Below are 22,388 nucleotides of genomic sequence, written 5' to 3' on the forward strand. Positions count from 1 at the left end.
TTGTTCCAATATAACTATGACTTATAAACTACACTCCCAACGTATCAAAATGTGCATATATTGGCCTATACTACAGGCATACAGATATATAATTGTTTCCAAAGAATGTCTGCCTCCAGTGCAGTGAAGGTAATGGCAATACTTTTTCCGTTGAAAACTTGTCTGATATGTTTCCTAATATTGCATGGAACAGGTTTCTCTCAGAGTGAGAGCCTTGGCTAGTTTCATTGAATTCCATGAAGAGACTGTTCTCCCCTGCTCACAACTAAGTTTAGCATTCAAATTAAATTGCCAGGAAAGTTTCTTAATCACTTTAAATAGTGGGAAAATTTTCAAAAAGAATGACCAAAAAGAGACAATTTGTGTTTAAAATGGAAATAAACATTTATACCATTTACATTTGCAAATAAAATATCAAATCCATGCATCAGATTTTCACTGAAACTTCAATTAAATGGAAGCAACAAACAGATGTAAAGATTTCTGTGTGGAAAACCAACAGATACTTACCCCAATCTCATTCTGAAGACTTACTGTTGGTTTCCCCTCAACCAACAATCATAATTATCTCAATCATCCTCATCTGAACACCAATCACAAATCTCCTGATCTCTCTAATGAAAAGAATAATCATACTTTCCTAAGATCCCTCTCAATCAATATCATACGCAATTTCTATTTGCTTCATATCTCTCCTGTCAAACAAGTATGATCCCTCCTCCCCAATCTCCTCACCAAACACTCATTGTGATTTACACATCCAGCACTTGTTCTTATTCTTCCAATCTACATTATCCTCCTTTCAATCAAAATGTCTTTTATCAATCAGTCACTAATGGCAACTTGGCTCCCTGACAACAGCAACATGGTTGGCAAAGCAGTTAGCACAACACTATTACAGCACCAGTGATGGGACCGGGGTTTGAATCCTGAATCCCGCACTGTCTGTAAGGAGTTTGCACATTCTCCCTGTGTTTGCATGGGTTTCTTCTGGGGCTCCAATTTCCTCCAACCATTCAAAATGTACCAGGGAATGTAGATTAATTGGGTATAATTGGGTGGCACAGGCTCATGTGCTGAAATGGCCTGTTACCGTGCTGCATGTCTACATCTAAAAATTTAAATTTAACATACAAATTAGAAGCAGAGGTAGGTCCTCAACCCTTTAATCCAGCTCCTTTGTTCAATAAGATCATTGTTGAATCTTATTGAAAAACTCTGCTCCTGCTTTCACAACTGCAAAAGCCATGAGGGACTTTGAACAGTTGTGTATATATATATATATATATATATATATATCTTGGCTTGGCTTCGCAGACGAAGATTTATTATATATATATATATTTATATGTAGGTAAAATCAAGTAAGCAAGTAAAACAGAAATATAAATAAAAAGTACTCCTAAAATCTCACAGAGATATTTTTAAAACATTAAACAGAACAGAAATAATATATTAACTTTGCTTGCCCAATTTGGTCAGTTTTCAGGTTATAAATTAAGTTTATACAAGAGTGAACTATTATCCATAAAGGGATCTTTTTCAATGTCTCCTAATTTTCCATTCAAAGTAGTGAAAGAACAATTTCAATACCTCAGTATTACAATTACAAAAAGTTTTATAAAAACTTATTGAAAGAAAATTTCTGAGTATTACTTAATCAGATTAAAGTATTATTATTGGGATGGTCACCACTATCTATTACAGGTCTTTTATCCGGACATCTAAAATCCGGAAAGCTCCAAAATTCGGTAACTGGGGAGAGAAACAGCAGCGCGAGTCAGGCGAGTGAGGGACCAGCAGCGCGAGTCGGGGGGGAGCAAGGGAGGGGGGAGAGAGACCGGCAGCATAAGTCGGGGGGGGGGGGGGGGTGGAGACCGGCAGCGTGAGTTGGGCTGGCGAGGGGGGGAGAGACCGGCAGTGTGAGTGGAGGGGGGAGGAGAGATCAGCAGCGCGAGTCGGGCAGTTGAGGGGGAGACTGGCAGCGTGAGTCGTGCAGACGTGGGGGGGGAGAGATGGCAGCGTGACTGGAAGGGGGTGGGGGTGGATTCGGCAGCACAATTTAGGTGGGCTTAAATCTGGCATTCCGAAATCTGGAAAAATCCTAAATTCAGATCACACTGTCCCCCAAGGGTTCCGGATAAAGGATCGTGTACCTGTACAATGATTGGAAGTATCAATTCAATTAAAATTAACATCTTACCTAAATTTCTGTATCTTTTCAAGCCTTACTAATTTTCATTCCCAAATCTTTCTTTAACTCATTAGATTTAGTTATTTCCTCATGTATATGGCAGGGAAAACAACTATGTATAAATAAAGCTCATCTTCAAAAAAATTAAAGGAATGGGGAATACCACTTACAAATTTTCAATTTTATTATTGGGCAATTAATATACATAATTTACTTTTATTATTACAGTTTGATAAATTAGTGAATCACCCTTCTTGGGCAGAAATGGAACTGAATTTTTCTAAAAAAAAAATAATTTATGTTGGCAATTTTAGGTTCCGTTTTACCCTTTTCTAAATTGACCTATAATCAAATAATGAGAACTAGGTTAAGTACATGGGCTCAATTTAGGAAATCTTTTGGTAATAACAGTTTTTCTCTTGCTAGGCCCATTATAGATAACCATCTTTTTCAACCTTCTGTATTAGATGCAGGCTTTAAGGAATGGTACAGATTAGGTATCAAAAGTTTTGCAATATCTTTGCTTCTTTTGAACAATTGTCAGCTCAATTTAATCTTTCTAATCAACATTTCTTTAGATATTTATGGTAGGCATTTTTTCAGTCAAAATTACATGATTTTCCTGGAATTACAAATTCAAATATGTTTGATGCATTATTTTAATTTACAGTTTGTTCACGGTGGATTAATATCATGTATTTACCAAGATTTATTGGATTTAAGATCAGCCTCAATGACTGGGATTAAGAATGTTTGGGACCGTGATCTCAATATAACATTTTCAGATGAAGACTGGTACCCTGCTCTTAGTTTAAGGTGGTACATAGAACACATAAGTCAAAACTTAAATTATCTCATTGTTATGCACATGTTGATCCACGATGTGAGAAGTGCAACATTTTTGAAGCATCATGGATCCATATGTTTTGGGAGTGTCCCAATTTAGGAAGATTTTGGGAAAACAATTTTCAATGATTTTTAAGATCAAAATAGAACCATGCTCTTTAATTGTCTTGTTTGGTTTTTCTTGTGAACCGGATATACAAGTACACAATCCTTTATCCGGACATCTAAAATCCGGAAAGCTCCAAAATCCGGCAAGTGGGGAGAGAGATGGCAGCGCGAGTCGGGCGGGCGAGAGACCGGCAGCATGAGTCGGGAGGGCGAGGGGGGAGACTGGCAGCACAAGTCGAGTGGGCAAGGGGGGAAGACCGGCAGTGCACATCAGGCGGGCAAAAGGGAGAGACTGGCAGCACAAGACTGGCGGGCGAAAGGGGGGAAGACGGCAGCATGGCTGGAAGGGCGTTGGGGTGGATTCGACAGCACAATTCAGGTGGGCTTAAATCTGGCTTTCCGAAATCCAGAAAAATCCAAAATCCGGAACACACTGTCCCTCAGGATTGTGTACCTGTACTTGTGTCTGCATCTCAAGAGAAAGTTGAGAGTTTTTAAGCACATTATAGCCAGATGAGCAATTTTAATGAAATTGAAAGATGAATCTTCACCTACTCATGCACAGTGGTTACATGATGTAATATCATATTTAAGCTTGGAGAAAATTAGATATGACATTATAGGTAGAAAGTTTCAATTTCAAAAAATGTAGGGACCATCCATAGATTATTATTATGATTGGCAGATTTAAGTAATTTGGATGCTAAAGCGATTCTCTGCCTCGATCCATATCTTTACTTTATTAAAGTTCCTTTATAGTATTTCACTTTTTCCTTTTAAATTATTTTTATTGTTTAATAAATTAATCCTACATATAAAGTCTACTAATAGAGAAAAAAAGGCATATATCATATATGTATCACAAATTAACATAAATATAATTCAAATCCATCTATATTTGTTGATTAAAAATTATTTCTTAAAAATAATTCTGGCTAGAAACCAAATGAGCTAAATTATACCAAGCCTTGATCATAACACAGAGTAATATCTGTCTAATATGGTAATATGATCTACGACAACCATAATTAAACCCGTATATATTGGGTTAATCTAAAAAATGGAATAAAAAGGAAAAAAACTAAATCTAATCTACCCCTTCCCTCTAATTAAGGTTACCTTGTAGAAAAAAAAAATAAAGATATGGATCGAGGCAGAGAATCGCTAGAGCATCCAAATTACTTAAATCTGCCAATCACAATAATAATCTATGGATGGGCCCTACATTTTTTGAAATTGAAACTTTCTACCTATAATGTCATATCTAATTTTCTCCAAGCTTACATTACATCATGTAACCACTTTGCTTGATATCCACAGACCGAAAATCTCCATTGAAGTCAATACAGTCTCAGATCCTGGTCCAGGTCAAATCTGGCACAGATTCTGAATGGAATTGCTGGGAATCCTATTTGCATTGTAAGTCCTGGAATAAAGACATAATTTTGCCAGAAATTGCAGAATAGAAATTCTCCCATGAAAACTAATTTGTTGTGATCCTCTTTATCTATAGTTTTGATCCAATTAAATTTACCTGGTTTCCAAATTTAATCTGTCCACTAGACTTAAAAGATGGGAGATATTTTAAATAAACACATTAAAAAGAAAGGTTTATTTTCAATTGAAATATTCAAGAAGTGTACGGTACAGAGACACCAAGCAGCATGAGGAATAATATCTAATTTTCCCAAGTCAATGAATGATCTGAACTGAATATTGAGTTCAAAAAAATTAAAATACTGTAATTCACATTTTATTTTAAATGTCCAGCATACAACTTTTTCATCTACAATTTCAGAATACTATTCTGCCAATTGCACCTTTGACAGTCTTTGCTTCTTGTCCCTTTCCCTCCCCAGCAATTTGTATTGGGAGCATTTGTGTTATTTAATCTCACTTGTCTTCCACCTGTTTTCTTTTCTCCTTCTCTCTGCCTTTCCCTTCATCTTAAAACCTATGTATCTTCCATGTTTTCATCTGTTCACCATAAACTTCATTCTTTCTTCCTTATAAATGAGAACTCATCTACAGTGTAATACCAGCATTTCCTGTTTTTATTCTGGAATTACTACTTAAATTGCTCAAGCTTTGCATCACTTTCAGTTAGTTTAAGGCACACTTTGAATGGCCACTATGTCAGACTTTTAACTAACTGTTATAATAACCCCTTGGCATAGTGCAAGTCTTCAACTGGTTGTGTTCATGGGAAATAATTGCTGTGGTTCTAAAATTATCACCAGGGTGGTGTACTGTGAGATCATCCATTGAATAATTCAAGCAGAATACCTTGAAACATTTTCATTTTAGTATTATGTAATGGGAGATATGATTGTTTGGAAATGGTAATTAATGAACTGATAAGCTAATTATTACCTGGTCTGTGGAAATGTTGTGGTGAACGAGACAAGGTTGGTGTGTAACGTCCATAGCCAAGAGACCCAATGGATCCAGGGCTGGAGGCTCTGCGCTGTCTGGGCTCTTCCTGTTCATCCTAGAAAGCATTTTAAAAATCCATGTGCTCAGGTATCAGTATATTCATCAATTGTTTAGAACAATCAGTCATTTTAACATTTACTGTTTTGCAGGCTTCTTAAATCTGTATATTTAAGTTTCACTGCAATTTCTTTTTTTTTTGAAAACTTTATTTATAATTTTAAAACACATATATATGAAAAAAGACAAAGATAAACAAAATCACCCTCCCTCCCCTCCCACCCCTCACCCACAACAGACCCCTTAAGGGGAGGGAAAAAACATATATCAATTAATTACATACGCTGTGTCAAACTTACAATTTAAAAAATTAAGATATTTCTAAACCCATAAATTTCAAATAGGGTGACCACATCTGAATGAAAAAAGAATAATTGTTATGCAAATTATATGTTATTTTCTCCATATAAATACAGGATCTCAACTCATTATGCCAACGAGTTATATTTAATTCCACATTATCTTTCCATGTAATCACAATACATTTCTGTGCTACCGCTAAGGCTAGACGAACAAACGCCATCTGAAACTTGTCCAACCCCAAACCAGTAACTAAAGATACAGTATAACCCAACAAAAAAATTAATGGATCCAATGATAATTAAATCTTAAATTATTCTTCCAAAAAGATATTAATTTTTTTCCAGAATGGTTGAACATTGTCACAAAAACTACGTGTACAAATATTCCAGTATGAAGTCTACACCTAAAACATAAATCTGAATTACTACAACCATATCTTTTTAACCTCTTGGGAGTCAAGTATAACTGATGTAAAAACTATAGTTAACAAAACTATATCTTACATTCAGTAATTTAGTCACACTATCTTGACACATAATTTCCCATTCATCCTGAGATATATCAAAGATAAATCAAAATCCCATTTAATTCTGGATTTACTTAAATCTGCTTTATTCATTTTATCTTGTAACAAGGCATACATGTCTGAAATAAATCCATTTTTTAACATGTCCAAAATCAAAAGCTCAAACTTAGTTAATTTAGGTAGCATAATTTCTCTTCCAAAATTATCTATCACCAAAGCTCACACCTGATAATATACAAATAAAGAATTAGATGGTATCCCAAATTTCTCCCTCAATCTAGTAAAAGAAAGAAACTGCCAATCTTCAAAACAATCACCCATCACCTTTATACCTTTAGAATTCCAAATCTTTAAAGTTGGATTATTCATCGAAAAAGGAATAACTTTATTTGGATATAATGGAGTTTGGGCCATAATCTTACCCCAAGAACCTATAACACCATTCTTTTTAGTCAAAATCTCTAATAAATGTTTTAAAACCGGCATATTATATCCCTGTAACAAACAACAATTCTGCTTAAATATAAATTGATTAACTTGTAATTCAGAAATACAAGCCAGTTCAACTTTAGCCCAACCAGGAGGTTGAGTGACATCTAACATCCTATTGACAAACCTTAATTGTGCAGCTTCATAATAATTCTGAAAATGAGGCAGTTTAAGTCCACCTAAATCATATTTCCATTTCAATTTCTGCAATGCTACCCTAGTTAATTTACTTTTCCACAAAAACCTTCTCACCGCAGTATTCAATTCCTGAAAAAATGCCTTTGGAAGCGGACATGGAATTGATTGAAAAAGATATTGAATACATGGAAAGACATTCATCTTAATACAATTCGCACGACCTATTAATGTTAAAGGAAGATCTTTCCACTTATTCAAATCCACTATAATTTTTTAAATAACAATACATAATTTAATTTATATATTGATAATTTACGTCAATGGTTACCCCTAAATATTACAGTAATTCCAAAGAAAGACAGAGACTCTTTGAAAGTAGCTTCATATCAAGTAATTTCTTTATTAAATGAAGATTATAAAATAGTAGCTGAAGTATTAGCAAACAGACATGGTAAATATTTATCACAATTGGTACATGTTGACCAAGCAGGTTTTATTAAGAATAGGTATGGTTCAGATAACATTTTTAGATTGATTACTTTGATCAATGCATTGAGTCATCAGCCCAACCAACCAATGATTGTTGCACTTGATGCGGAAAAAGCATTTGACCATGTGGAATGGCATTTTTTATTTAAAGTTTTAGAAAAATTTAAATTTGGACCATTTTTTACTGGTTGGGTTAAGGCATTATATAAAAATCCAGTTGCTAGGGTGGTGATGAATGGTCAAACTTCTTGGTCATTTAAATTATCGAGGTCAGCACGTCAAGTTTGTCCATTGTCACCAGCCTTATTTGTATTGGACATAGACCCATTAGCTCAAGCAATTAGACAAAATGATAATATTAAAGGAATAAAAATTGCAGAAGATGAATATAAGATTAATTTATTTGCAGATGATGTGTTGATATACTTAACACAAACGGAATAATCTGAAACATTTACAAAAGTGTTTGGAGCAATATCTGGGTATAAAGTTAATTGAGATAAAAGTAAAATATTACCAGTTTCAGATGATGACTATTCTGAGTGTAAACAGATTACAAAGTTGCACTGCAGTTTCAAAGAATAAAATTAAGTTTCCCTTTCTGCAGGGTGTAGAGCACGTTGAAAGAATCAAAGGCTTGTTGATCCAAACCAAGGCTTTTATTAACTGGAAGACTGGAGCGTATCACAAGTAGGTCGACCAGTCCAGAATGACCTGGTCTGGCTGGGAGCAACCCTTTAAGACCTGCCAGTAGGCGAGGCTACGCTCTCAGCCAATCACAATCATGCTACACTACAATACAAAGACACATTGGTGATAGAATCTGTATTATCACACAGGGCTCAGAGAAAATTGAACCTCTCAGTTTTATTATTGAATATACTTGGATTGTTCCATGTTTAAGTGTGGATTGATGATCTGATGGTAGATCAGAATTTTGATTCAAGTCCTGATTCCAAGACTTCAGCATATCACTGAAGCTGAAATTCCAGTGAAATACTAAGGCGTATAGATTAGACAGCAAAATGACCAAAAGAGCAACAGAAACACACTTTTATGGTCAGATGCTGATCTTAATTAAGCTGCAGCTTTCCCAGATTAATTTGACATCAGGTTTGTTACACTACACATCTTATTCAAACCAATCTGAATTTAGCAATTCAACAACAGGAATTGTGCAATAAAAAGTTGCTCACAATAGAAGAACATATACAAGGCCAACTTCCAGATTCAAATCTTGTACTTTTTCCTTTTGTGTAACCTTGAGGTATAATTAGTTAATAGCTCACACCAAGACACAAGAGAAACTTGTCCGTGAACTACTCTTTGCAGACGATGCCGCTTTAGTTGCCCATTCAGAGCCAGCTCTTCAGCGCTTGACGTCCTGCTTTGCGGAAACTGCCAAAATGTTTGGCCTGGAAGTCAGCCTGAAGAAAACTGAGGTCCTCCATCAGCCAGCTCCCCACCATGACTACCAGCCCCCCCACATCTCCATCGGGCACACAAAACTCAAAACGGTCAACCAGTTTACCTATCTCGGCTGCACCATTTCATCAGATGCAAGGATCGACAATGAGATAGACAACAGACTCGCCAAGGCAAATAGCGCCTTTGGAAGACTACACAAAAGAGTCTGGAAAAACAACCAACTGAAAAACCTCACAAAGATAAGCGTATACAGAGCCGTTGTCATACCCACACTCCTGTTCGGCTCCGAATCATGGGTCCTCTACCGGCACCACCTACGGCTCCTAGAACGCTTCCACCAGCGTTGTCTCCGCTCCATCCTCAACATCCATTGGAGCGCTTACATCCCTAACGTCGAAGTACTCGAGATGGCAGAGGTCGACAGCATCGAGTCCACGCTGCTGAAGATCCAGCTGCGCTGGATGGGTCACGTCTCCAGAATGGAGGACCATCGCCTTCCCAAGATCGTGTTATATGGCGAGCTCTCCACTGGCCACCGTGACAGAGGTGCACCAAAGAAAAGGTACAAGGATTGCCTAAAGAAATCTCTTGGTGCCTGCCACATTGACCACCGCCAGTGGGCTGATAATGCCTCAAACCGTGCATCTTGGCGCCTCACAGTTTGGCGGGCAGCAACCTCCTTTGAAGAAGACCGCAGAGCCCACCTCACTGACAAAAGGCAAAGGAGGAAAAACCCAACACCCAACCCCAACCAACCAATTTTCCCCTGCAACCGCTGCAATCGTGTCTGCCTGTCCCGCATCGGACTTGTCAGCCACAAACGAGCCTGCAGCTGACGTGGACTTTTTACCCCATCCATAAATCTTCGTCCGCGAAACCAAGCCAAAGAAAGAAAGAAGACATTAGTTAATAATTAGTTAATATCCACGATATCCAGAATTCCAGCAACTGGCCACCCCAAGCAACCAGCAAAAAGAAATTGAGGAAATAAAAAAAAATAAGAATAAAAATTAAATAAAAGTTTAAAATTGTGAAAGTAAATGTTTTGATGAAGACAGGAGCAAACATTCAGCTAGTGGAGAACTCCAGTCATGCCTCGCCTGCAGTAATTTTTTGAATAAAATGCCACTGTCCCGGCAGAAAAGCTGGTCGATGCCGCTCGCCGCTGGGGTGACTCTCCCAAAGTGTCTCCCCATCCCTGCCTGGTAAGAGTCTTTATTAGTATATTTTGAAAAACTTAATTGAGGAGTGCAAATTATGAAAGACCTACTTTGAGAGATCAGAATGGAACTACTTCCCTGAGTATATTTTGATTTTTTTTTTCCCACCCAGAGTGATTGGAATCTGGAACTTGCTATCTGATAGAGAAGTAAAAGTAGAAGCCCTCATCACATTTATAAAAGTATGTAAATGTGGATTTGAAGAACTGTAACCTGCAAGATTACAAACCTACCAATAGAAAATGGGATTAGGCTGGGAAATTTCTACTGTTTGCCACAAATTTGCCTATTTCGGCATTGTAACTCTGCATCCTAAATTCTACTTAATAAAATACAGACCCAAAAAGTTAGAACAGTATTTAATGAAGCCTTAATAAACTTCTGAAAAGTTCATTCTGAGGAACTGAAATTTAATTAAAAGTATACTAACTAGATTCACTGATTGAAGAAATATAGCATGCTTAACACAACAAATGCATGCATGTAAACTATAGGGAATTTAACAGATACCCTTTATATAAAATGTGTATCATTAGTTATGCTTTCAAAATCAAAGAACTAAGGAAAAAATTGTATCTAATTTTGAGAAACTATTCAAGTACAAAATGTTGCGACTGTTTGAGTTACTTTAAAGGGTTAATTATTTAGTGATCATTTCATGAGAATTCTAAATTTGTAGCATATGGTAAGTATTAATGAACACCATAGATATGCTATAAGTTAAACTGTTAACGTTCTATGTTTAATTTAAAAGTTGTTGAAAACTGCTTTACCTTCTCCTTGCACCACAGTAAAATATTGCTGAAAAAATTCATTCTTGTGACTATTGATGAACGAATCCTACTCTGCATTCTTTCACTTTGAAAATCTATCAAATATCACACTTTTAAATTGATCTTTTGCTATTTTAAAAGGATAATTAGAATATAGAGTAAATGGGTCTTTCAGTGGTAATAGTTTGCTCTTATGCAGATTAAGTATATATCCTACGAATTTACTAAAGAATGTAAGAAACAATAATATCTTTGGTATGCATATCTCTGAAATGGACACAAAAAGTAAAAAAAATCATCTGTAAATAGAGAAAACCTATGTTCAATAGGTCCTCTAAACAAGCCTCTAAAATCTTCATTTGGTTGTACAACAACAGCTAGCAGCTCAACCACTAATTCAAAAAGCAGAGGGCTTAGGGGACTGGTTGTAATTTTAAAAACTTTGATTATTGAGAATTAGTATGAATTGATACATATAAAACATATAAAAGTTATATCCATTGTATAAAATCTGGTCCAAAATTAAATTTTACTTAAGTGGCAAATGGATATTCCCATTCTACTCTATCAAATGTTTTTTTCAGCATCTAAGGAAAGAATACATTAATTAGGATGGGTAGAAGGAGAATATATAATATTCATTAATCTATGAATATTATGCTATGAAATATACTTTTAAAGCATTCAAGCTAGTTACAATATTAAATAAAATAAATAGAGAATAGCCTCTTGGAAAGGCAAACAGTTCAATAAATAATTTCTGTCTCAAGATGTTCATTGTTTTACTATGAATCAAAATTATTTATTGGATCATAAATGATAACATTCCTGAAGATAATTCAGGCAGACTAGGTGTTTTATTTCAATGGAAATGAAAGTGGGGTTGTATTCATAATTCTGAATGCATTTCCACTGTTCTATGAGAATCAACCACTAATTTAGGAAATCCAAAATTCTACAAATGACAGACTAAGGATGGCACAGTTAGCACAACACCATTACAGCACCAGCAATCTGGACTGTGGTTCGAATCCCTCACTATCTGTAAGGAATTTGTGTTCTCCCTGTGATTTCCCCATGGATTCCAGTTTCCTCCGATTGTTCAAAAACATACCTGGAGTGTAGGTTAATCTGGGGTAATTTGGCACCACAGGCTTGTGGGCCAAAAGGCCCTGTTACCATACTGTATGTCTAAATTTAAATCAGAGTTATGGAGTCAGAGTTATAAGGCAAAGAAATAACTGGACCAATTAAATGCATGCTATGAAATACTCATTCATATCATTTTATTTTCCTAAATTGCCATTCACTCCCATCAGATTGCCTCACTTATCAGTGTACCAATGGCAACCTAACTATCTATACGTCTTTGGAGAAAATCCACATGGCTGCAGGGAGAAACACACAATATGCTGGAGGAATTTAACAAGTCAAACAGCTTCCACAGAAGACAATAGGTAGTCGAAATTTCGGGCTGAAACTCTTCATTAAAAAAGTAAGAAACTTGCAGATGCCCAAATAAAATGGTGTAGGGGAATGGGAAGGAGCACAGATTAGCAGGTGAGAGGTGAATTAAGGTGGATGAGGTGAAAGAATGGAAAAAAAGTAAGAAGAGAAAGGGGAGCACTAGAGAGCATTTAATAGACTAAGATGTAAGTTACTACGCTCCTGCAAACTGTATTAATAAAGTATAATTTAACGGAACCTACTTGGAATAAAAAGTAAAAATGGAATGCTGAAAAACTCTGCAAAGATGATGTAATTGCTGATGGCCATGGCAAAATGAATTCTAACATGTATTGAGCAAATCAGGGACCCTTCTGTCATTTAAGAGAAGGTTGGATGTGTACATGGAGGTGAGGGGGTTGGAGGGTTATTGGCGGTGAGCGGGAGGTTTGAGCTAGTGCAGTTGTTCTAGTGAACCGGTGCGGACTCGAAAGGCTGACATGGCCTGTTTCCGCTCCATAAATGGTTATATGGTATGGTTATGGCAATCTAGATAGAGTTCTGTGTGCCCGATGGAGATGTGGGGGGGCTGGTGGTCATGGTGGGGAGCTGGCTGATGGAGGACCTCAGTTTTCTTCAGGCTGACTTCCAGGCCAAACATTTTGGCAGTTTCCGCAAAACAGGATCTCATGCGCTGGAGAGCTGGCTCTGAATGGGCAACTAAAGTGGCATCATCTGCAAAGAGTAGTTCACGGACAAGTTGCTCTTGTGTCTTGGTGTGAGCTTGCAGGCGCCTCAGATTGAAGAGGCTGCCATCCGTGCGGTACCGGATGTAAACACCGTCTTCATTGTTGAGGTCTTTCATGGCTTGTTTCAGCATCATGCTGAAGAAGATAGTAAAGAGGGTTGGTGCGAGGATGCAGCCTTGCTTCACGCCGTTGTCAATGGAGAAGGGTTTGGAGAGCTCATTTCTGTATCTGACCTGACCTTGTTGGTTTTCATGCAGTTGGATAACCATGATGAGGAACATGGGGGGGCATCCGAGGTGCTCTAGTATTTGCCAAAGCCCTTTCCTGCTCATGGTGTCAAAGGCTTTGGTGAGGTCAACAAAGGTGATGTAGAATCCTTTGTTTTGTTCTCTGCACTTTTCTTGGAGCTCAAAACGGTCAACCAGTTTACCTACCTCGGCTGCACCATTTCATCCGATGCAAGGATCGACAAAGAGATAGACAACAGTCTCGCCAAGGCAAATAGCGCCTTTGGAAGACTACACAAAAGAGTTTGGAAAAACAACCACCGAAGGAACACACAAAGATCAGCGTGTACAGAGCCGTTGTCATACCCACGCTCCTGTTCGGCTCCGAATCATGGGTCCTCTACCGGCATCACCTATGGCTCCTAGAACACTTCCATCAGTGCTGTCTCCACTCCATCCTCAACATTCATTGGAATGACTTCATCACCAACATCGAAGTACTCGAGCTGGCAGAGTCCGCAAGCATTGAATCCATGCTGCGCTGGGTGGGTCGTGTCTCCAGAATGGAGGACCATTGCCTTCCCAAGATCGTATTATATGGCGAGTTCTCCACTGGCCACCGAGAGAGAGGTGCACCAAAGAAGAGGTAGAAGGACTGCTTAACGTAATCTCTTGGTGCCTGCCACATTGACCACTGCCAGTGGGCTGATCTCGCCTCCAACCATGCATCTTGGAGCCTCACAGTTCGGCGGGCTGCAACCTCCTTTGAAGGAGACCGCAGAGCCCACCTCAGACAAAAGATAAAGGAGGAAAAACCCAACACCCAACCCCAACCAACCAATTTTCCCTTGCAACCACTGCAACCGTGCCTGCCTGTCCCGCATCGAACTTGTCAGTCACCAATGAGCCTGCAGCAGACGTGGACATAGCCCTCCATAAATCTTCGTCCGCGAAGCCAAGCCAAAGAAAAGAAAGAAGAGATAGTGTTCTACCACTTGATTATAGTTGACAAAGCATTGGCGTAACGGGCGTGGATTTTGAAGTGTTGAAATGCCTAATAAGAAGCCAAAAAACTGATGTACTACATAGTCACACCAGACTGAAGCCTCAATCTCACCTGATGTTGTCTCTCTGGGCAGTTCATCACCAAAGCATGAAGAACCAGTAATTGAGAGAGTATGTCAAGATGTTAAAAAACAATCGATTGAAGTGTGAGTTCAATGGGGCGCTATTATTTGTGCATTCTTATTTTTATTTGCAGTTATTAAACATGTCAAGGTTGTTAAGGCATAATTAGAAGATTTATATAGTATGGCAACAGTACTGTTAAATTTGTATTCGGACTTACTGGGCTGAACCACGCAGTCAACTGAAGTGCCTTGCTATGTGCCTATGAATTTAATGTTTGAATTTGAATATTTATTTTCTGTTTTAGCTCATTCTCTGAGTCCTTGCCATTTAGGTGTAAGGATGATGGGACCACATGGATGTAAAGTGCTGTCCCCATGGTTAGTTTTAACATGGAGACATTGTAGTAAGTATGCGGATCTGTCTGTAGTTTTGTTTATGTATATTGGGGGGGGGGGAGTTGGGGGTCAGGACCACCTTTGCATTCATACTCAATTATGACATTATAGCCCACAAAATCTAAATGTAAAACTCAATAAATCTGAGCACTCCCGGTGTGGAGATCCCTGTCAGATTTCTCAGTTGGAATATTTGAGGAATGGGAAGTCTTGTCAAAAGATCAAAAGATCTAAATTGGTTAAAACCTGATTTAGTATTCTTAGAGCAGACTCACCTTCGCATTAAAGACTAAGTCAGGCCTTTCATTTTTATTTCAACGCTAAATCATACGAGGTTGTTACTTTAATAAAAGTATTCAATTTAAACCATTGTTCGTATATGCCGTAGTATATATAGGACAACCCCAGAAATTCCACCTAAAATTTTGGTTTTGAGCGGTACCCTTGGTATAAGATGACCCCACCACACCCCCAAATCTGGCACTTACCACTGACCACTTACCACTGACCACTGTCAGCTCCTGTAACAGGCCGTTTAAAATCTGTACAGAGCCGACAACAGTCGGACTGGGCAGATGGACCCTGCTGAAAAGCATTGAGATTTCACATATAACTAACAGAGCATGCGTTACATTGTGTTGGAGTTGGCAGGAAGATGAAGGAGGTGTTGCGACTTCGTCATCAAGGTAAGAATTTTAGAAAATTTGTATAGGACAACTCAATTTTAAGGATTGTCCCATGCAATGGCATATACAGTAATATGTTAACGGACAGAAATGCTAGATCTATCATAGTGGCAGGTTAGCTTTTGCAGAAATACATGCTACTGGTCAATGTTTCCACATCCAACTTCGATGACGTCTCATTTACTAATCTCGTTCGATACCCACTTGGTAATCATTTTTTGTGGGGAGACTTAAATTATGTTATGGACCCGACTCTAAACTGATTTAATCTCTGCAACACTTCCCAATCAGCCATGGCTAGGTCACTTTCTGATATTGCAGAATGGAGATTTTGCAATCCCTTAACTAAAAAATGTTCATTCTTTTTTCCAAAGTTCATAATTCATACTCTAGGATATATTATTTCTTTTTGGATTGCTCTCTTTGTTTTTTTTTCCAGATTATTCCAGTATTGTTGTCTCTGAACATGAACCATTATTATTAGACCTTCAACTATCCAGTCATTCCATTAACCCACCATGCTGGAGATTCCACTCATCTTCTGGCAGATGAAAAATTTTGTGAACTTATATCAGTCTCTCAGTGAATTTCTATCAAAATGAATCAACCTCCTATTCCTACTTTGGAAGTCACTTAAGTGCTATTCGAAGGGTCAAATAATTTCATATTCATTTTCATTAAATAAGAAACATACTGCCAGGATCTGCTATTAATAAAGTAGATTAACACCATGCAGGTTGTCCATCTGAAGAAGCATATAAATAGTGTCTTGATTTACAAGCATCAACTACACAGGCAGAGCATTTACTAATGCAAATTTGTGGTTCATATTATGGAAAAGGAAAGCCATCTATTGGCCCACCAATTAAAACATCAGAGTGCATCAAAGCTGACACCCCAAATTAGAGACTCCTCTAATTACATAATATTAGATCCCATGGAAATGATGCCTTTAAATCTTTTTGCTCCTCACTCAACAAGTCCTTTTTTTTTAAACTTTATTTAAGATTTTATAACATGAATAACATATAGGATTAGATTTTAAAAAATTAAGAATAAAATAATAAAATTACAATACAGTATCAGTAATCTAAATAAACTATACCCTCCCCAATAAATATTACACATTAATAACCCAACTCAAATTAGTCCAACCCCCCTTTCCCCCAAAATAAAGAGTGAAGAATTAATAAAGTTAATAATATATGTGAGAAAAAAACCCACTTACAAAAAAAAACAAAAACATAACCGATTAAAATACTAACAAAAAGAAAAGTAATTAATACTAAGATATCAGACTTAAAAAACATTTAAATCAAACTTAAATGCATATATTTAACAAACGGAGTTAAGATGAAACATATATTTAACTCAAACGTAATATAAAAAATTAAAGTTAGTAACATTATCTATCAAAAATTCTTAAACAATAATCAATTCTTAAAAAAAATTGTAGCATGAAAAAAAAGATGAAAAAAAAAACTTTCTCTATAGAGATAAACCTTCACCAAATATCAACTAACTTCACATCTATCATCGTATTAGTCACATAAACCACCATCTTAAAACAAAATTCAAACCTCATTAAGCATTGTACAATTCAATTTTAGTACTCTTCCACCATTTTTCCCTTTTACTCTTGAATAGTTATCCAATAAAAGGACCAATACCACATTTAAATATCCCCAATCATTACGTTAAAATTCAGATATCCAAATAATAAAAACACATCTACAACGAAATCTATATCTTCAACAAATGGAGCATAAACCACAAACAAAATTCAAGCCTCATTAAGAATTGTACAATTCAATTTATAACTTTCACCATTATTCCCTTCGTTCTATAACTAAAATAGCAAAATAATATACACCAGAATTACCACTCCTTTCACCTTAAAGTTAAAGAAAAAAAAAAAAAAAAATTATCCATCCCATTCACATTTAAATTTCAGATATTCCTTATCTACTGAATAAACTTTACAAAAAAACCACATCAATTTTTAGTTTTTTAAACAATCAAATACTTTCCTATGCTTTTTTTTATATTTAAACAAAAAAAAACCCCTTCACTCTTTAATCTAATAATACAAAAAAAAGGAAAAAAAACGGGTAGGAGGTGAAAAATACGCCCTCCCGTCTAAACTGCGCAATGCGGTAACTCCCAAAAAAAAAATGGGTGTGAGATAACTCACACGTAGCAGATGACTTTCAGGAAATAGTGCCTATCCAGTTCTCTCCCCCAACTCTCACTTCATCTTAAACTAACATCATCATTACTTAATATCCCTTTTTTAAAAAAAATTACATTAGAAAAAAAAAGGACAACTTCTTTTAATCAGCTCCAACTGCCAAGTCACCATTACAACCATTCCTTCTTGGAGCACGGCTCTTTTCTTCCATCTCTTGTCTCCTTAGAGATCACGGCGGACTATGTCTCTGTTGAAACTGAGTAATTGGCAGCTCTTGAGCAAATGCTATAGCTTCCTTTGGAGAATCAAAGAACTTTGGTTGGTAACCATCTTGAAAAACCTTCAAAACAGCTGGATATCTAAAGGCTGCCTTGTAACCTTTCTTCCACAACAACTCTTTAGCAGGATTGAATTCCCGTCATTGGAACATAACTTCTTGACTCAAATCCGCATAGAAGAAAACTCGATTATTTTGAATCATTAAGGGTGATTTTCTCTTTTGTGCATTTCTAATAGCCACTCGTAAAATTATTTCTCTGTCGTAATAATTCAAGCAACGAACCAAAACAGGTCTTGGACTTTGACCTGAAATAGGTCTTCGGCGCAAGGCTCTGTGAGCATGTTCCAGTATTATACCTTCCGGGAAATGTTCTTGACCCAGCACCTGCGGAATCCATTCCATAAAAAATTTTCTTGGGTCTGGTCCCTCCATACCTTCCGGCAAACCTATAATCTCTATATTGTTCTGTCTGGATTGGTTTTCCAAATAATCAATCTTTTTCACCAAATTTTTATTTTGAGTTTGTAAGTCTTCGACCATTTTGGTCACATCAAAAACTTGATCCCGTATTTCATCTATATCTTCTTCACACGAATTAAATTTATCTCTCACTTCAAGCTTAAAAGCTCCAAACTCAGCCATCTGTTGAGAATGTATTTTCACCAGAGTATTAAACCTAGTACCAAGTACAGTCATAATCTTGGATAATCCCTGCATTGTATAAAATAATTTAGATTCAAGATTCACAAAAATCTTTTCAATTGGAAGAGATTTTGGCTCAACAGATTCCTGCTTCTTCTGCATAACCAAAGGATCTTCTGTTCCTTCCTTCATTCTGGTTGCCTTCCTTGTAGTATGACTGCGTGTGGAAACCCCAGCCACAGCCTCTCCAGCAGTGACTGGAGGACGCTGGCCGGGGTTTTCCCCAGTCCATAATGTATTAAGTTCTCCCAGTACATCAAGTTGTATAGGTTCTTCTATCTCAAGAGGTGCAGTTTGCAGCGCCACCTCTACAGTTGACAAAAGCCTTTGAGTAACTCTTTGTTCTAAAGGCTGTTTGGCGCCCTCTTTAGGAGGCTCTACCGATGTAACATAGAGCTCTACATCCGAACACTGTACCTCTGTCCTGGGATCCATTTCACGCTGAGTCCCGGTGTCTTTCCTGCAGGTAGGCTCCAAAACTTGAACTTTTGGAAAATGTAGTTTTTTGATGATCTGTTGTCGTTTTTTTTGCTCTTTTTCACCAATTGTACCATCATAAGTTAAATTAACAGCACTGAAATTATCTAAACTTTTAAAGAATTTTAACGGGCATTTCTAGACAAAACAATAAGATAGAGTCAGGAGAGGACTGGAAGGCACGTCTGATCCTTACGCCATCTTGCCACGCCCCCTCACTCAACAAATCCAAATATGCTTCGGACACCAAAATGAACCAGTTTCTTAACAATCCAACAATTCCAATCATTGACTCCAATTTAGTTAAGGAAATGGATGCCTCATTAACTCTAGATGAGATTGCATAATGGATTAAAACAATACAGTCTCATAGAGCTCCAGGTTCTGATGGTTTTTCTATGGAGTTTTATCAAAAATATAATGTTAAATTATCTCCATTGTTATTACCTGTATTTAATGAAGCACTGGAGCAAGGAGCTTTATCATCTACTTTAACTCAAACATCAATAATTCTCCTCCTGAAGGAGAAGGATCCCACATCATGTGGCTCCTACAGGCTGTTATCTCTACTCAATGTTGGTGTTAAAGAGTCAGCCAAGGTCATAGCACCTCAACTAGAGAGTGTTACCAAAGATCATTATTGAAGAGCAGAATGGTTTCATAAAACAGCACCATTTGTCCTTTAACATCCCTACACTTTTATCTACTCTAAACATTTGACAATGTCTCTGGAAGTTGTGATTTTGCTAAATGTTTTTTTAAAAAGCCTTTGATAGGGTAGAGTGGAAGTATCTTTTGCTGTATTAAAGAAATTTGGATTTGGTAACAAGCTTTTCTCTTGGATTCGTCTTACACTGCACTTCAAGCATCTGTACACAACAATATTCACTCCAATTACTTTGCCTTTGAATGTGGTACCCAACAAGGTCTATTCACAATTGCAAATTAACCATTTTCAATTATATGACATTCTTCCCCTGCCTTTAAAGGGTTTATCTAAAATGGACTGGAAAAGAGACTTTCATGAAACGCAGATGATTTTCTGCTGTTTGTAATAGATCCACAGAGAAGTGTCTCTTCTATTCTATCCATTTTGGGGGAGTTCGGCTCTCTTTCAGGTTATAAACATCAACGCAACAGCTCTGCAACTTAATTAATCAGATTTGCCCTTTCAGTTTAATCGAACAGGTTTCATGCACCTAGGAGAAAAATCACACAAACATTTTTCAACCTCCTAATAAAAAATTGACTTCTCTTACTGACCTGGTGAAATCAGAGTTTCAGAGATGGAGCAATTGTCTTTTATCGCTAATGGGCAGAATAAACGTAGTTAAAATTAATATACTGCCAAGATTTCTTTACCTGTTTCAAACTATTCCCTTATTTTTTCCAAAATATTTTTCACCTCTCTGGATAAAATAATTTTCTCCTTTATTTGGAATGGGAAATCTCTAAAAGTTGTAAGGAATTATTGTGGAAGACTCGCTCTTCTCAATTTCCAATTTTACTACTGGGCAGCACACATATATAATCTTTGCTAATGGGTTCACTCCCCTGAGCTCTCATGGTATAAACTGGAGGAATTATTTTGCAAATCATCTTCGTTAGCCTCCGTGATATATTTTTCTTTGTCCATAAAACCTTCTAACCACACTAACAATCCAGTGGTGCTTAATATGTTAAATACCAGCCCCCCACATCTCCATCGGGCACACAGAACTCAAAACGGTCAACCAGTTTACCTACCTTGGCTACACCATTTCATTTGATGCAAGGATCGACAAAGAGATAGACAACAGACTCGCCAAGGCAAATAGTGCCTTTGGAAGACTACACAAAAGAGTCTGGAAAAACAACCACCTGAAGAAACACACAAAGATCAGCATGTACAGAGCCGTTGTCATACCCATGCTTCTGTTCGGTTCCGAATCATGGGTCCTCTACCGGCATCACCTACGGCTCCTAGAACGCTTCCATCAGCGCTGTCTCCGCTCCATCCTCAACATTCATTGGAATGACTTCATCACCAACATCGAAGTACTCGAGCTGGCAGAGTCCGCAAGCATCGAATCCATGCTGCTGAAGACTGAACTGCGCTGGGTGGGTCGTGTCTCCAGAATGGAGGACCATTGCCTTCCCAAGATCGTGTTCTATGGTGAGCTCTCCACTGGCCACCGAGACAGAGGTGCACCAAAGAAGAGGTACAAGGACTGCTTAAAGAAATCTCTTGGTGCCTGCCACATTGACCACCGCCAGTGGGCTGATCTCACCTCCAACCGTGCATCTTGGCGCCTCACAGTTCGGCGGGCTGCAACCTCCTTTGAAGAAGACCGCAGAGCCCACCTCACTGACAAAAGACAAAGGAGGAAAAACCCAACACCCAACCCCAACCAACCAATTTTCCTTTGCAACCGCTGTAACCGTTCCTGCCTGTCCCGCATCGGACTTGTCAGTCATCAACGAGCCTGCAGCAGACGTGGACATACCCCTCCATAAATCTTAGTCCGCGAAGCCAAGCCAAAGAAAGATTTGGTAACAGATGAGATGACATTCAAAGTGGGGAGCTGCATTAGGCAGAGTCCCTTAAATAACAATCGCTCATTCTCACCATCAGTTACTGATTTTTTTTTAAAGTTTGGCAAACTAAAGGTTTCAAATATCTTCAAGGCCTTTATGCTGACAGAGTGTTTAGCAGCTTCACTTCTTAGTCACACACAGTCCGCTTATCATCAACACATTTATTTCACTATTTTCAGATTCGACGTTTTATTTCATAGTCTTTCTCAAATTTCCCTCAGCTATGTGCCAAGCAATCCTGGGAAGAAATCAGTTAACCCAGGATGGAGAGAGACAATTTCTCTCTGTCAATCAAAAGACAATCACTTTCCAAAATAAAGTCAGAATGGGAGCAATAACAACTGAGGAGAAATTGTGGGAAGAAGCTATTGATAGAATTCATTCTACCACCTCCTGTGCTCAATTGAAACTTATTTGATTTAAGGTGCTACAAAGGGTTCACTTATCTAAATCCAAACAGACAGCCATTTATCCTGAAATAGAGGACAAATGTAATAGCTCCCCTTGCCAACTAAGTACT

General features: G+C 37.5%; 1 protein-coding gene across 1 annotated transcript in view; it reads right to left on the minus strand.

Moving 5' to 3' along the window:
• Window positions 1–22,388, minus strand: part of ablim2 (actin binding LIM protein family, member 2) — a 381,413-nt gene that overhangs the window by 115,477 nt on the left and 243,548 nt on the right. The window contains exon 12 of the mRNA XM_069923131.1: window positions 5,522–5,639. Coding sequence (XP_069779232.1) covers window positions 5,522–5,639 — 118 coding nt within the window. The remainder of the gene's footprint in view (window positions 1–5,521; window positions 5,640–22,388) is intronic.

Source organism: Narcine bancroftii, chromosome 3, assembly GCF_036971445.1.
Source record: "Narcine bancroftii isolate sNarBan1 chromosome 3, sNarBan1.hap1, whole genome shotgun sequence".
NCBI classification, from domain to species: domain Eukaryota; kingdom Metazoa; phylum Chordata; class Chondrichthyes; order Torpediniformes; family Narcinidae; genus Narcine; species Narcine bancroftii.